The sequence below is a fragment of the Ailuropoda melanoleuca genome, chromosome 7, assembly GCF_002007445.2.
Source record: "Ailuropoda melanoleuca isolate Jingjing chromosome 7, ASM200744v2, whole genome shotgun sequence".
Classification (NCBI taxonomy): domain Eukaryota; kingdom Metazoa; phylum Chordata; class Mammalia; order Carnivora; family Ursidae; genus Ailuropoda; species Ailuropoda melanoleuca.
This window is the reverse complement of record NC_048224.1, coordinates 18729601-18746061: the sequence shown is the minus strand read 5'-3', so window position 1 is coordinate 18746061 and position 16461 is coordinate 18729601. Positions and strand designations below refer to the sequence as shown.

The 16461-nt window shown below is 40.1% G+C and overlaps 1 protein-coding gene across 1 annotated transcript in view; it reads left to right on the top strand.

The window, feature by feature from the left end:
- LOC105240563 (RNA exonuclease 1 homolog) overlaps positions 1-16461 on the top strand; it is a 39890-nt gene that overhangs the window by 12255 nt on the left and 11174 nt on the right. The window contains exons 6-11 of the mRNA XM_034663991.1: positions 6112-6205; positions 10020-10079; positions 11247-11396; positions 12708-12821; positions 15665-15738; positions 15919-16026. Of these exons, the coding sequence (XP_034519882.1) occupies positions 6112-6205; positions 10020-10079; positions 11247-11396; positions 12708-12821; positions 15665-15738; positions 15919-16026 (600 nt within the window). The remainder of the gene's footprint in view (positions 1-6111; positions 6206-10019; positions 10080-11246; positions 11397-12707; positions 12822-15664; positions 15739-15918; positions 16027-16461) is intronic.

Sequence of the window (16461 nt, the reverse complement as noted above, 5' to 3'; positions counted from 1 at the left end):
ACTAGGAATAGTTGATTCATAGTGTTGTTGAAATACTCTATTTTCTTCACCATCTGACTTGTTTCCATTATTGAAATAGGGTATTAAGGTCTCTCTCTCTTTTTTCCTTGACACTGGCTGAAATAGGACTTTTTATTTTAGGTACAGATATTTCAACAGCATGCACTTAGCCCAGTTTGGTGGCCAGTTCTTTAGCCTTTGCCTTTTGCAACTTGGCATTTTGAGCCAACGAATTTGGACCAGAACGTTGCCTCCTCAGGGAGGTGGATCTCATCATATCTGTCACTGTAATTGGTTCTGATGGCTTCCACCAGCTTAGCCAGAGCTCCTTTGTCTTCCACGTTAACTGTGTGAAGGCGACAGTGGTGCAGGTCTTCCTGTGGACCAGGTGCCGCAGCCTGGCCTTCCCCTTCCCCTTGTTAGTGCAGTAGGGAACCCCAATCTTACAACACAAGGCAAGAAGACACCCAACTAAATTGGATCCATATCATGTGTGATCACTACCAGCTGATCCTTCTTGTTTTCCACCAATGTGGTGACAGTATTTACGCCAGCTCGAAGGACAGGAGGCCTCTTAGTGGGGACATCCCCTTTTGCTGGAAGCATTCTTCCTAGGCTGGGCCAATAATTTCTGCTTCTTCTCTTGCTTTGTCTCTGGTTTATGGGCCAGGTTAAGCAGTTGAATAGTTGCTTGGAGGTCCAAGGACTGGGTGAACTGATTAATCACAGGAGACACTTTTAAACGTTTATACGGAGTAGCCCTTTGCCACTGCAGCTGAATGTCGTGGGGCCATTTGACAAAGTGGGTGAGGTCCCTTTTGGGCTAGATCTCCTGTCTAATGCCAAAATTCTAGGACCTTTTCTCAAATGGGGGACTGACCACCTTTTTGGCCTCCTGCTTTTTCACAACAGCAGGGTCCAGGACCACCTTCTTCCACTTAGTCTTCTTTCCTTTTGGCATCTTGGATGACTGGAGGAAAGAGAAACTTGAGATCTCCATTCTTAATGTTGAATTGTTATTTCTTGCTTGAGTTTTGTCAGCTTTTGCTTTCTGTATTTTGGTGCTCTGTTATTAGAGGCATATTTGTTTATAATTATTATGTCTCCCTGATGGAATGACTTTATTATGACTTTGTCTCTAGTAACAAGTTTTGTTTTAAAGTCTACTTTGTCTCAAAAAAGAATAAGGTACCTGGGAATAAACCTAACTAAAGAGGTAAAAGATATGTACACTGAAAACTATAGAATACTCGTGAAAGAAATTGAAAAGGACACAAAGAAATGGAAAAGCATTCCATGCCCATAGATTGGAAGAACAAACATTGTTAAAATGTCTATACCACCCAAAGCAATCTACACATATAATGCAATCCCTATCAAAATACCAAAAGCATTTTTCAGAGCTAGAACAAACAATTCTAAAATGTGTATGGAACCAGAAAAAACCCTGAGTAGCCAAAGCAATTCTGAAAAAGAAAAACAAAACTGGAGACATCACGATTCTGGATTTCAAGCTACATTACAAAGCTGTAGTAGTGATCAAGGCAGTATGGTACTGACACAGAAACAGATACATAGATTGATGGAACAGAATAGAGAACCTAGAATGAACCCACAACTATATAGTCAATTAATCCTCAACAAAGCAGAAAGATTATCCAATGGAAAAAAAAAGATAGTCTCTTCAACAAGTAGTGTTGGGAAAACTGGACAGCAACATGCAGAAGAATGAAGCTGGACCACTTTCTTCTACCATACACAAAAGTAAATTGAAAATAGATGAAAGACATAAATGTGAGACAGGAAACCATCAAAGTTCTAGAGAACACAGGCAGAAACCTCTTTGACCTTGGCTATGGCAACTTTTTACTAGTTATGTCTCCTAAGGCAAGGGAGACAAAAGCAAAAATAAACTATTGGGACTTTAAAAAGCTTTTGCACAGCCAAGGAAACAGTCAACAAAACTAAAAGGCAGCCTACAGAATGGGAGAAGATACTGCAAATGACCTGATAAAGGGTTAGTATGGAAAATATATAAAGAACTTACAAACTCTACACCCAAAAAAACCAAGTAATCCATTTAAGAAATGAGCAGAAGACATGAATAGACACTTTCCCAAAGAAGACACCCAGGTGGCCAAGAGACACATCATCAGGGAAATACAAATCAAAACCACGATGAGATACCATTTCACACCTATCAGAATGGCTAAAATTAACAACACAAGCATCAGATGTTGGTGAGGATTTGGAGACAGGGAAACCCTCTTGCACTGTTGTGGGAATGCAAACTGGTGCAGCCACTCTGGGGAACAGTATGGAGGTTCCTCAAAAAGTTAAAAATAGAACTACCCTACAATCCAGCAATTGAACTACTAGGTATTTACCTAAAGAATACAAAAATACAAATTTGAAGGAGTCCATGCACTCCAGTGTTTATAGTAGCATCATCAACAATAGCCAAACTATGGAGAGAGCCCAAAAGTCCATCAGCTGATGTATGGATAAAGAGGATGTAGTATATATATATATATACAATGGGTTATTACTCAGCCATCAAAAAAATGAAATCTTGCTAGTTGCCATGATGCAGGTAGAGCTAGAGTGTATTATTCTAAGTGAAATAAGTCAATCAGAGAAAGACAAATACCATATAATCTTGTGTGGAATTTAAGAAAGAAAACAGATGAACGTATGAGAAGGGGGAAAAGAAGAAGAAAGGGAGAGAGGGAAACAAACCATAAGAGACTCTTAATGATAGAGAACAAACTGAGGGTTGATGGAGGGTGGTGGGTGGGGGATGGGCTAGATGGGTATTAGGGCACTTTTTGTGATGAGCATTGGGTGTTGTATGTAAGTGATGAATCACTGAATTCTACTCCAGAAACCAATATTGTACTGTATGTTCACCAACTAAAATTGAAATTAAAAATTTTTTTTAGTCTACTTTGTCTGATATTAGTATAGCCGCTCCAGGTATCTTTTACTACTTACGAAGTACTTTTTTCTTTTACTTTCAACCAGTTTGTTCTTTGAATCTTAAGAGTCTATCTTGGTGTGCCTGGATGGCTCAGTTGGTAAAGCATATGACTCTTGATCTCAGGGTCATGAGTTCAACCCCCTGTTGGGTGTAGAGATTACTTAAAAAAAAACTGAAGTGTCTTTCCTATAGGTCGCATTCAGTTAAATATATTTTTCCCAAGTCTTCCAGTCTCTGCTTTTTGATTAGAGTATTTAATCAATTTACATTTAATAACTAATGACCAGCAAGGGGACTTATATTATCTGTTTTGCTATTTGTTTTCTATCTGTCTTGTGTCTTTTTATTTTCTCTATAATTAGTACTTTTGTGTTAAGTAGATATTTTCTGGTGTACCATTTAAATGTCCTTGTCGTTTCTTTGGCTATGTTTTTGTAGTTATTTTCATAGTTTTTGCACTGAGAATTACAGTTACCATCTTAATTTATAATAATCTAGTTCAGATTAAAACTACCTTCATTTCGATAGTAGACAAAAATTCCCAGTGTTTCCTACCCCCTCCTTTATACCATTATTACCATACAGTTTACAGTATTATGTATTATTACATTATAAACTTATCAACACAATTTTATAATTATTGCTCTGTGCTGTTGTTAAAATAGAAAAGGATTACAAACACATTTATTCTCGTTTATGTTTTCCTATGAAGTTATATTTGCCAATATTCTTTACTTCTCATGTGGATTCAAATAACCATCTGGTGTACCTGTTGAGCGCTTATAGTGAATTTTTATATCAATTTTTACACTTTTTAACCTCGATCCCGGAACGTGGGGATCACGCCCTGAGCCAAAGGCAGACGCTTAACGACTGGGCTAACCAGGTGCCCCACAACTAGAACTTCTAAAAATTTATTTTTAAAATTTCTCTTTATTCGTGTTCTCTATTTGGTAAGACACCATTTTCTTTCATTCTTTAAACATGGTTTCCTTGATTTTTTATATATATGTACAAAGTTTGCCTACTATCTACTAAGTCCAAAATCTGGACTTCCTCAGTGACATTTTCTCTTGCTTGTTTGTTTTTCTCTGTATGAGGTATGCTTTTTTGTTTCTTTACATGACTCACAGTTTTTTGTTGTTGTTGTTGAAAACTGTATGGTTAAATAGTATATTGTAATAACGCTGGTGTCAGATACATTTTTTTGTTGTTGCTAGGTTTTTGTTTTTTTCCTTGTTGCTATGTACTTATGTAGTGACTTTACTGGGCTAACTACGTATTCCTTTAGTATATGGACACTAAGTTCTCTAGTAGCATTGTTTTTTAAGTTCTTTTATTTTTTATTTTAAGGCTGGCTTCAAAGGGGTCACCCTCTGTCAGCATAACTTACTGGTCAGCCAATGACTGGTTAGAAAATTTTCTTCACTGCCTTGTCTGTATGTTTTCCTCCCTTTGCCAAGGGGCCCTATGTGAGAAGACGTGCCCTAAAACTTACCACAGTTTGTCGATAGCTTTAGCATTTACTTCCTGCTTGTGCCAGGGCCTCAAGAACAGCCTTGTAGGGCTTTCTTTTTTCTCAGGTCTTTCCTGGGCCATCTTTTAAGCCCCAGGAATATTGTCAGAGCTCTTCAAAGTTCTTTATGATCATCTAGGTCTCCAAGATTTTTTAAAAAAATTCCTGACCAGGTTCCTCTTTGCCCAATGGGAAATCATAACCTTAGGTAGCTGCCATATTGCCACCCAATTGCTATTGTTTTAATAGCACCCTGGGAATAGGGTTTTTTCGCCCCCATGAGCTGAGTTCTGAGTAAAATCAAATACCCACACAAACAGAGATTTTCCAGGGAGCTGCTTGTTCAGACAAAATAATGACTGTGCTCTGGGGATGATGCTTATGGTGTAGCTATACGAGAAGTCTGTCCTTCCTGTTGGCTACCAGGCTGCCAACTTTTTACTGCTATGCCAGTAAGCTGGGGGTTGGGAAGTGGGGGGTGGGAAGAGCCTCAAGCCAAAATGGTACAGATCCCACTGTCTTACCGAGGTTCAGTAGTTTCTCTTAGATAATTTTCAGTTCTGTGGCTTTGGTTAATTTTCGGAGTTTCGAAATGGTTACTTTTGGTTGTTTTGCCAGTATTTTTATTATTTTCATGGGACACAGAGTTCATGAAGGTTCTTGTTCTACTATTCCGGAAGCCTGTCTCCTCTAGGATTCTTTATTGGTTAAGGAATAATGGCAAAGCAAAGACAAGCAAAAAAGGAGTCCCTTACAGAGAAATGTTGCCTTTTTTTTTTTTTTTAAGTTTTCTACTCTCCCCAACTCGCTAACCGCCCCCCCTCCCGTGGCTTTCCCTTTGTGAGGCTTAGTGTAGTGAGAAGAGTCTTGGCTTTGGTGTTTGGCACACCTGGATTTGGTTACTGGCTCTGCAACAGTAAGATACTTACTTCTTGAGCCTCATACATGCTAGTGTTGATGACAGTCATGCCCACAGAATCACAATGATGGTTGAGAAATTATTTAATGAGCTGGTATCAAACCTGCAAATACTCAGTGCTCAATAAAGTATTAATATACTATTATTATTTTATTCCTCTTGTTTCTGTCATAAATCATCCATTTTTTTCTTTTACTGACCTATGTTAATGAGTCCTGGTATAAAAGTAATGATTACTTTATAGTTTAAGAAAAGTAACATACAAAATAAAGATAACGAAGATGGATCCTGTCTTCCCTTTGCTTATGATCTTCAAGTATTTAGCAATTTAAGCCTAGTTTCCTCACCTTTTCAATGAGAATAATAGTATATGCCTTTGATACATTAGGGGCTCCCTTTGAGAATCAAGTGAATTTATATACACTGTGGGCTTTGTGCACTGTGCACGCTCTGTACTGTGGTTTTAGTTTGTGACAATAAGTATCTAGTTCTTGGATTTGATATATGGGATAAGTTTTTTCTTTTCTCTCAAAAACCATAAACACAAAAATGTAAAATAGGTTGTTTTTTATTTGTGCCATTTCTCCATCCCTTGAGTTAAATATTTTGCCATATTTATTCCATTATATCATAAATGACATTTATTACCCATAGACCGGAGATTTGATATTTTTTATTATTCACTTCATGCTCTAGGCTAAAATAGAAGAAAAGGCCATTTATGAACGCTGTGGCGGTAGGAATATGTATGTGAACATAGCAATAAGTACTCTTAAGAAGCTGAGACAAGGTAATTTCTTTTTAATTAATCAAGTGGTAAGATAAAAACTTGGGTTGAACACCTGACACTGAACGTGTGTTTCCATTAGCAGGGTGGTTTTTAGATACTCAGTGCCCTGTATTTTTAAAATATTCTCTTGAGTAGACTGTGCAAGTGGGATTTTTGGTTGAAAATAACAAATTAGATTTGAAATTAGACAAAGGAATATAACATCCTCAAGAGTGGTTATCACAGAGATATGTAACCTTAGCTTTTGGTTATAAAAGTAACTCATTCCATGTGGAATAGTATTTCTTTNCTAAGTATTAGGCTAATAAGGTGTGAGAGTGATATTTTTTTGGATTATATCTTGGATTAGTTTTTTTTTTTTTTTTAAGATTTTTTATTTATTTATTCGACAGAGATAGAGACAGCCAGCGAGAGAGGGAACACAAGCAGGGGGAGTGGGAGAGGAAGAAGCAGGCTCATAGCAGAGGAGCCTGACGTGGGGCTCGATCCCATAACGCCGGGATCACGCCCTGAGCCGAAGGCAGACGCTTAACCGCTCTGCCACCCAGGCGCCCCCCCTCAGGCTTCTTTTTAGACAGTGTTTTTTCCACCACCCCCACCCCCAATCCTCAGTAATATTAAGCATTAAGGGATAATATTTTGTTGGGTAAGGTTGAGTTTTGGAGAGCCACATGCCGTTGTAATAGCTATGATTTTTTTTTTTTTTATTCCTCAAGAGTCAGTTTTGTTTGTTCAGGGGTAGTACCACCCCCACCGAGAATACATAGCATGAATTCAAATCATACAGAAAAGCATTAAAACAAACAAACAACAAAACAGCTAGGAGCACATGGGTGGCCGGTTGGTTTTTTAGGTTGTTAGTCACCATACAGTACATCCTTAGTTTTTGATGTAGTGTTCCATGATTCATTGTTTGCGTATAACACCCAGTGCTCCTTGCAACACGTGCCTTCCTTAATACCCATCACCGGGCTAACCCATANCATACAGAAAAGCATTAAAACAAACAAACAACAAAACAGCTAGGAGCACATGGGTGGCCGGTTGGTTTTTTATGTTGTTAGTCACCATACAGTACATCCTTAGTTTTTGATGTAGTGTTCCATGATTCAGTGTTTGCATATAACACCCAGTGCTCCTTGCAACACGTGCCTTCCTTAATACCCATCACCGGGCTAACCCATACCCCCACCCCCGCCCCTCTGACACCCTCAGTTTGTTTCCCAGAGTCCATAGTCTCTCATGGTTCATCTCCCTCTCTGATCTCCACCCCCTCTTCATTTTTCACTTCTCCTAATGTCCTCCATGCTATTCCTTATGTTCCACAAATAAGTGAAACCATATGATAATTAAGCATCCACCTCTTGATTTCAGCTCAGGTCATGATCTCAGGGTCATGAGATCGAGCCCTGTGTCAGGCTCCACGTGGGTGTGGAGCCTGCTTAAGATTCTCTCTCTCCCTCTCTCTCTGCCCCTCCCCCACTCCCACTCATGCTCTCTCTTTCTCTTAAAAAGACAAAACAAAAAAAACCCCAAAATACAGCCAGACAACCTTCTTCAAAATCTTCTATATAGACCCTTCTATAATGAATACAGAAATATATATTTTAATGGTTTAAATGAATACAATCATTTTATGTAGAGTCTAACTTTTTTCACTGAATGAGGTATCATAGAAGTCTCTAGTCAGTTAATCTAGAATCTGTGTGAACATCCAGATCTGTATCATACTTTTTAATGACTCCATGGTAGTTGATTGCATAGAACCTATAGTATTGATATTCCGTTGTGTGGAATGTGTAATACAGATGAAAGAAATGCATCTGAGTTTGTAGGTTGATTACATGTTTTTTCTACTGTAAGTTCTGTGATTAATGGAGTGTGAACTCTAACATTTCCTCCTACTAGAGCAGATGTATCCTTAGCATAAATTCCTGTGCACAGAGTAGGTAGCAGTAAGGGCCTGCATGTTTAAAATCAGTAAATATTGCAAATGCTTCTAGAAAATGTTTGCCCTTTACATCCCGCACTAATAAGGTAGGAGTTTATGTGTTTGTCCTGGCACCTTGCAAAAGTTAATCATTTATCCTCTTTCAGAGTGAAATTATATGCCAGAAATGAAGTTATTGTAGTCTTTTTTTATTACTATGAAGACATTCCTTTTCCTCTCTCTCTTTAAATTCCCTTTTGCATACTTTGGCCTCCTTTTATTATTGGCCTATTCATCTGCAACAACTTTTTGCATATCTCCTTTTAATGTGCTGCAGATGTTTTCCTCAGTTTGACACTTGTACTTCAGCCTTATTTATGAAGTTTTTAATATTATAGAAGGTATTTTCCTTTTTGGTTTTTGGGTTTTGTGTTAAGCTTAGGCTATTCTAATTTCTTTATGGCATTTAAAAAATATATAGCACTTGAAGTAGACTTAAACGTGCATTAAAATATACAAGGTGTCATGAACAGACATTTCTTAAAAGAAGACATCCGGATGGCCAACAGACACATGAAAAGATGCTCAACATCACTCATCATTAGGGAAATGCAAATCAAAGTACAATGAGATGTCACCTCACACCTTTTAGAAGGGCTAAAATCAAAAACACAAGAAACGGCAAGTGTTGGTGAGGTTGTGGAGAAAAAGGAACCCTCGTGCACTGTTAGTGGGAATGCAAACTGGTGCAGCCACTGTGGAAAACAGTATGGAGATTCCTCAAAAAATTAAAAATAGAATTACCCTATGACCCAGTAATCAAACTACTGGGTATTTACCCAAAGCATAAGAAAACACTAATTCAAAAGAATATATGCACACTTATGTTTAATGCAGTATTATTTACAATAGCCAAATTATGGAAGCAGTCCAAGTGTCCATCGATAGATGAATGGATAAAGACGAAATATACATACATTATATTATATATACATATATGTACATATACATATATACACACAATGGAATATTATTCAGCCATATAAAAGCATGAAATCTTGGCTGTTTGCAACAACAAGGATGGATCTAGAGTGTACTATGCTAAGCAAAGTAAGTAAAAAAATAGACACAGGACATATGATTTCACTTGTATGTGGAATTTAAGAAACAAAACAAATGAACAAAGAAAAAAAGAGACAAACCAAAGAACAGACTCTTAACTAATAAAGAGCAAACCGATGGTTACCAGAGGCAGGTGGGCGGGAGGATGGGGGAAATAGATGATGGGGACTAAGGAGGGCACTTGAGATGAGCACAGGGTAATGTATGCAAGTGTTGAATCACTGTATTGTACACCTGAAACTGATACAACACTGTATGCTAAGTATACTGGAATTAAGAAACTTAATAAAATAAAAATTTTAAAAATTAAAATATACAAGGTCTCTTAGGTTAGTATTTTTATGGTATTCTAACTTCCCCCCTTCTTTTCATATTAAATGTAGCACACAGAAGTTGAACATAGAAGTCTAAGTACATATTTTGGATATTTGCAATGGAAATAGAAATGATTTGCTAATTGTTAGAGTTGTAGTCAATGACGATGAAAACTCATTGACTCACATCTAGACATACTCTAGCCAAAATACAAAATATGTTAGCTTTAGAAAATATGAAGTCCTGACCTATTTAGTAGTTCAAGAAATTTAAGTTTTTTCCCAAGTTGGAATTGGTTATGAAGATGTTTGGTCTCACTTGTTGGGTGCTTGTTTTAAGGTAAAAATAAAAATTTGACTATGCTGTACACCTTTCTTGTGTTTATATTTTTTTATGAAGCAGACAAAAATAATTTATGGTCTCAGGAGAAAAGTTCTTATGTTCTAGATGTGTCTGGAAGCAGTAACAACAAAACAACTGGATTGAAAAAGAATGAAAAGAGAAGTGGTAAGCTTGGTGGGATGATGACAGACCCTAGTCCGTGTCACCTTAAAGGGGAACTAAATGCAGCATACCGCAATTATTGTGCTTATGAAGGACCATCTGCAGACTGTGCATACTTGATATCCTTTTTAAAAAGTAGTATAAATAGATGGAAGAATGGGCTCATTACTTAGGCAGCATTTGAATTCTCAACCTCCTCTTCTGGAAGGGGGAGACAACATTTTTCAGTCAGCTAGAGTCATGCTTCTCTAACTTAACGTGCATGTAATTACCTGGCTATCTTGTTAAAATGTACATTCTGCTTCAGCGGGTCTAGGAACAGCCTCAGAGTCTGAATTTATAACAAACTCCCAGGAGCGAGAAGCTAGAGAAAAGGTGTTACTTGAATTTGGTTGTATTTTGCATAAAACCAGATGGTAGTACTTGTCCTCCAAGTAGTTGTCTGAAACAAAGTAGGTGCTTCTAGAATCTCCTATTACTTTTCACACAGAAGAAATCTTCCTTTTACAAAAGAGTTTGCCAAAAGTGGTCTAGCGAATTCTGCCTGTTTTAAATAATAAATTAGAAATTTTAAGAACCCATTAGAGTGAGGGGATTTAAGGGTTAATGATGTTGGGAAGAGATCCTTGAACTTGTGCATTTTGCCCGTGGGAAAGTCACCATGTTTCCTGCTTGTAGGCTTTTGCACTCTTCTTATCTCCGTGACTCTTAAGAATCAATAAGCATGATTTGGAACCAGAGGATCTGAGTCTGGGTATCAACTGGGCTGTGTAACCTTGGTCGTGTGTATTCATTTCTCTGAGCCTCATTTCCCATGTCTATAAGAACGAGGTCAATATGTTTGCCCTTCTGGGTCAATATAAAGTTTAAATCAAAGTCATTAGGATAGTTTTTGGCATGCTTAATATGCACTATTACGGGTCTGAGTCTTACTACCCCTTCTCTTATCCAGAGTATAGGACATCAGATGATGCAGGGAGCAATATATGTATATTTTCTTTTTGTCATAAGATACGGAGGCTTGGATTCTTTTAGGCCACTCCCTTACTTAATGTTAGTCAGCATCCTAGCTTTTCATGTCTGAAAGGGTTAGTAAATTCTAACCTTACCACTCCTTTAAAACATGCTATTTAAGTTTTATTGAACACCCCTTTCTCTCTTTTTTCTTAGCACTCACAGGAATTACTCTCTACAGACATCTGAAAGACTACCTTCTAACAGAAGAACAGTTGCATGAAAATAACTATCCCCAACCCAACCCTGACAAACCAGGAAGTATTCTTTTAACCCCGGGCATGACAAAAGCTCTTGTGAATGCCAGTAAGTACATGGGACCGAAAATGATCCCCACTACTTACTAAGGTTGGAACACTGAAAGGATTATTTCCCTTTCCACTTCATTTCCAGGATTTAAGTAGTTCATTTGATTTTCATAATTTATTTTATGAAGTTTTAATAGTCATTTCAGGTAAGTACTAGCATTACCTCCATTCACAGGTCAAATGACTTGTCAAAGGTCCCTCTGAAAATAAGTGGTAAAGCCAGGATTTGAACACAAGGAGTCTGATTCTTGAGTCCTTATTCCTAACTTCTATTCATACACATATGCAGTGTCATGTTTTGAATACTTTGTATCCTTTCATTAGGAATTCTTATCAAAAGATTTACAACTGGCATTATTATTCTACATTTTTCTCTAACTACTAGGCATGGTTAGTTAAAATTCATTGCTACTCCCCCAAACAAGAAAATATAGGATACTTAATATTGCAACTGTCAAATCTTAGGTCCATTAGAGTTTGAAATGCAGTTATAGGAATATTTTTCAGTGACTAGAAAATACTTACCTTTTGTAACTTTAGAATTTTTCTCAGGATTATCTTCACCGTTTGTGTTACTTTTTTTTTTTCCCCTAAACCCTTAACCCCGTTAAGAACATGGGCTCTGAAGGAGGAAGGCAGATCCGGGTTTGGTTGCTGGTTGGATGTGATAAGTCATTTAACCTCTCTCAGCCCTGGTTTTTCCCAGTTCTGGATAATCGAGCTACCCCATCAGGTTGTTGCAAGAATCCGTTTCAGGAATACATGTGAAGTGCTTGGCACAGCGCGTGCCTCAGAAGCTCATAGACATTCAGACAAGTGTTGCTATCATCATCAGAGCCAGTCTAAGGATTTGTAATGAAAAACAAACATTCATAAATGGGTCTAGTGAAAAGGTCAGATATACGCTCAGTGGCTTAATATACGTACAGGTCACTGTATGTCGAAAAGGGATAAAACCATAAAGAAGACCTGCCGCCTATTTCAGGAGCTCCTGTGCACTAACATGGAGGATGCGTCACGTTGGCTACAGTCAGACTGTGGTGCTAACATCACAATTACTGGCGTTAGGCTGACTCTTTGGGCAGGCAGGGGATGCCTGTTTGAGGAGGGGGAGCCCTGGTGGCCTGAGCAGGTCACCTGCAAATATTCCATTGAGTAGCCCAGTGACATCTCCTGTGACTTCAGGGTCAGCCCTGGGTGTGTGATCCGTGCAGGATCAAGAATGCACGGGTAGTTCATTGCCTGCAAGTCCATCCATTTTTTTCTCTCTGTAGATTCACGAATAATTTCCCTTCCTCCTCTGTTTCAGCGTCTAGGAAGATATGTTGTCGTTGTGGGAAAATATATGGTGTGACGCCCGCAGGCAAGCACAGCAGGGTGGAAGAATGTAACTACCACTTTGGCCCCGTGCTGCGTCATAAAGGCAAGTAGTTGGTAGCTCTGCTGCTCTGAGTTCACCAGCCAGTGCCCGGGCTGTTGAGAGAACAGTGGAAGAAAGTATTCCGTTCGCTGTCTGCATAAATGCAGTCCCGTGAAGAGAGACTGTACCCCCTGAAGTCTGAACCTCTGACCACCACTTCCTACCTTGCGGCCTGCGGGCTCGGGAACTCCCAGGCCGTGACAGTAGTGCAGCAGGTCCTCTGGGCGGTCTGCTCCCCTGGACTTCACGGGCTTTGCACCTGCCGGCGGTAGAACAGTTTCTTTGCCGGTAGCTCCTGTTCTTTGCCGCCCTGCCGTGGCGCTGAGTGAAGATGAACTCTTGATTCCTTCCCCCACCAGCCCGCATCTTCCCAGCAACACGGTGGTTTGCTGCGGTCCACTCAGCTGGGTGTTTTGCCTACACAAACTGAAAACCCGCGTGCCATCGATTAGTCTCCTTGTTGAGCACGTTTTCATCTCAGTAGCACACATATCTCTTCTGCTGTCCCTCAGGAACGTAGCCCGAGCNCAGGAACGTAGCCCGAGTCTGTGCTGTCTCCACCTCTTCTGCCCCTGCCCAGGTCCAGACCAACCCCGTCTCTGTCCCCAGTGACTGCACCATCTTCCTGCTCAGTCTTGCTGCTCCTACCAACCCCCTCAAATCTATTTTTCACCCCCGAGCTCTCAGAACAACCTTTTTACATCACATGTCTAGTCCTGTCTCTGCCCTGCTTTGATGAAAAGCCTTTGGTTACTTTTCCGACCCTGCCTGATTCGGCCTGTGCCCCCATCTTCCATCCTGTCCCTTGTTCCCTTCACAGCACACTGGCCCCCTGTCCAGAGCCTCCTTGCCTATTGTTCTCTCTTCTTTTGCCGTGGCTAGGTCCTTCTTAACCTCTGTGCCTCTGCTTAACTCGTCCCAGCCCCACCGTCTGAATGGGGTCTGCCCTCTTCTGTCCCAGCACCCTGCCTCTTCCTTCCATAGCTCTTAACCACATTTCGTAATGATCTAGTCATTTATCTGCCATCTCCGAAAGACTGTAAGCTCTGGGAGGGACCACCATCCATTCTTGTTGTCTCTCTCCATTGTCTCCCCAGCACTTAGCATGGTACCGAAGGCATATGGACTGTCAAATCTTTGGGTGGGTGCGTGGACACATGAATTATGTATGTAGAGATGGGCATGAATATGAATGAGATTGTACTAAATACTATGAAGAAGAATGCAAGGAGAAGGAAATAGAAAAGAACAGTGGGCATGACTGAATGACAGAAAAAATACGTGGATAAAGAATAAATCAGGCAGGTTTGGCCTGAGTGTTTAGAGCATGGAGGGCTTAGTTTCACAGGGAGGAGGGGCTGTCAATTCCAAAAGGAGAAGAACAAGGAGGGAAGACGCTGAAGGATGAGTAAGTGTAGCAGGCAGACTGGATGGGCTAACCAGACAATACAGCGTCATGAACAGAACAAGGACTCTGGACCCAGCAGACCTGAGATTTGGGGATTTTTTGCCACCTACTTGCTCTGAGACCTCGGGCAGGTTTCTTCAGCTCCCTGAACTTTTGTTTACACCTTCATAGAATGAACCTTATGTGGCAGTTCAGTGAGCTGACATGTCAAAGTCCTGGGTTATGATAGATGTTGTGTTAATACTGTTTCTCTGCCTCTTTCTCATCACCAGAGAAAGTAAGATAAAGCTGTGGGATGTCAAGTTGGAATGAGTAATGTAAGGCTGGTTAAGCAAGAGACTTCAGTGCCAGCCTGAGGAAGTCGTACTTGATCAGTAATGTACAAGGGAACAACTTGAGGAAAGTGATATAATGAACATGTGCTTCAGGAAAATCAGTCTGAACCACATGTTATAGGAAAACTGGTGCAGAAACCACTGGAGGCAGAAGGATTTAATAGGGACCAGTTGGGAGAATGTTACGTAGGGCAGAGAGAAGAAGGGCTGAGGTGGATAAGGGAACAGATGAGACGGAATTTGGGAGTGGGATAAGAAAAGAGTTACGAAGTCTTGGGATTATTGCTGTGAAAATGTGCAAACTGCCTGGTCAGAGATGCAGAAGGAGAGGGCGTCAGGATTTGGCAGGTCCAGCCGAGGCTGGAGGCGACATCTGTGTTGTGGTCTCAGTCTGAATAACTGGGTGATGTTTCTTGGGTCAGATCAACAGCTCAGTCACAGGAAGGGAGAAGGTGGTAGTTGGAGCCCCTCAACCAGAGGGCTCCACTAGAGAGGGAAAGTCAAGGAGTAGGGAAGTTCGAAAAGACAGTTGAGGTAAAGTCAAAGCAGAATAAAGAAGTGACACCAGGGGTTCCTGAGTGGCTCAGTTGGCGAAGTGTCTGACTATTGATTTTGACTCTGGTCACGATCTCAGGGTCCTGGGATCGGGCCCCTGGTGGGCCTCCCAACTCAGCTCACAGTAAGCTTGAGATTCTTTCTCCTTTGACCTCTGCCCCTCCCCCCACTCTCATGTGCCTGCTCTCACCCTCTCTCCATAAAGAAAATCTTTAAAAAAAAAAAAAAATGATGCCACAGGATTGCTGAGGGACCGGGGCAAAATGAGGGAAAGAGGAAGGAAGGGGGTGGAGGGTTTTTAGGACATTGGCTATTGTAATTCACCTTCAAAGAGCAACCCATAACAACTCTGCTTCTAGGAGTTGATTTTTCCTTTTTGTGATGTAATACCTAAAAGTAGGACTATGTGGACTGGTAATATCAGATCACGTTCACGACAGTGTCCTTAAAGGTCTCTGAGGGTGAGGTAAGACACATTCTCTGGGAGTGAGCCACTTCTGCTTTATAGAGCTTGCCTGTTTTGATTTTTATTTTTTGTTGGTTTGCAGTCCTCGGTGGCTTAGAGACACGGTACAGCTGTTGTGAAGGTGTCCTTGGATCTGCCGGGTGTCAGGTCGCCAAGGTAGGGCTCGTCACTCAGACTGTTGCTCATGTCAGGACCAGAGGTATTGCCTCCCGAGATCAAGAAGCGTTTGAAAGAATTTGAAAGAACTCATTAGCTAATTTTTAATCGAGGAAATTTTTATGAGTGTAATTGCCCTGGCAGAAATATACAGTAACTTATTGGCAATGTTTATTCCAGCTTCACGTTCATGACCAGAAAGAAAACACAGAGGGCTTCGTGCAGACTTTTGTCAAGTGCCCACTGCCTGACAGTAATCCCGGTGTATTTGCTGTGAATTGTGAGGTGGTATGTCAGTGTTTTCTCTCACCCCTTCTTGGAGTCATTCCAAGCGAGTTACTGTGGTGCACTCTCCACTGTATGACCGCATTTCGCTGGGCTTTATCTCCATCCCACATAGCTCTGCAGTGTAGTTTACATATTTTCAGAAGCACTGGAAGCTAAAGAGAGGTGACTTGGAGGAATTCCTATACTTAGTAAGAGATAGAGCCAGGAATTGGTGCTTGGTCCTCTTTTTATTTATTAATTTTTCTTTTTCTATTACCAATGGTGGTTCTACTCCTCCAATAGCTGAAATTATATGGGTGGAAAATGTTATAATTAGTACCATTATCCCCAGAATCAACATAAAAACTTGAATAAATTTTTTGAAAACTACTGTTTATAGAGACAGTAAAATATTTGTAGGGATTTTTCTTCATATGAGAATCAATATAAAAACAT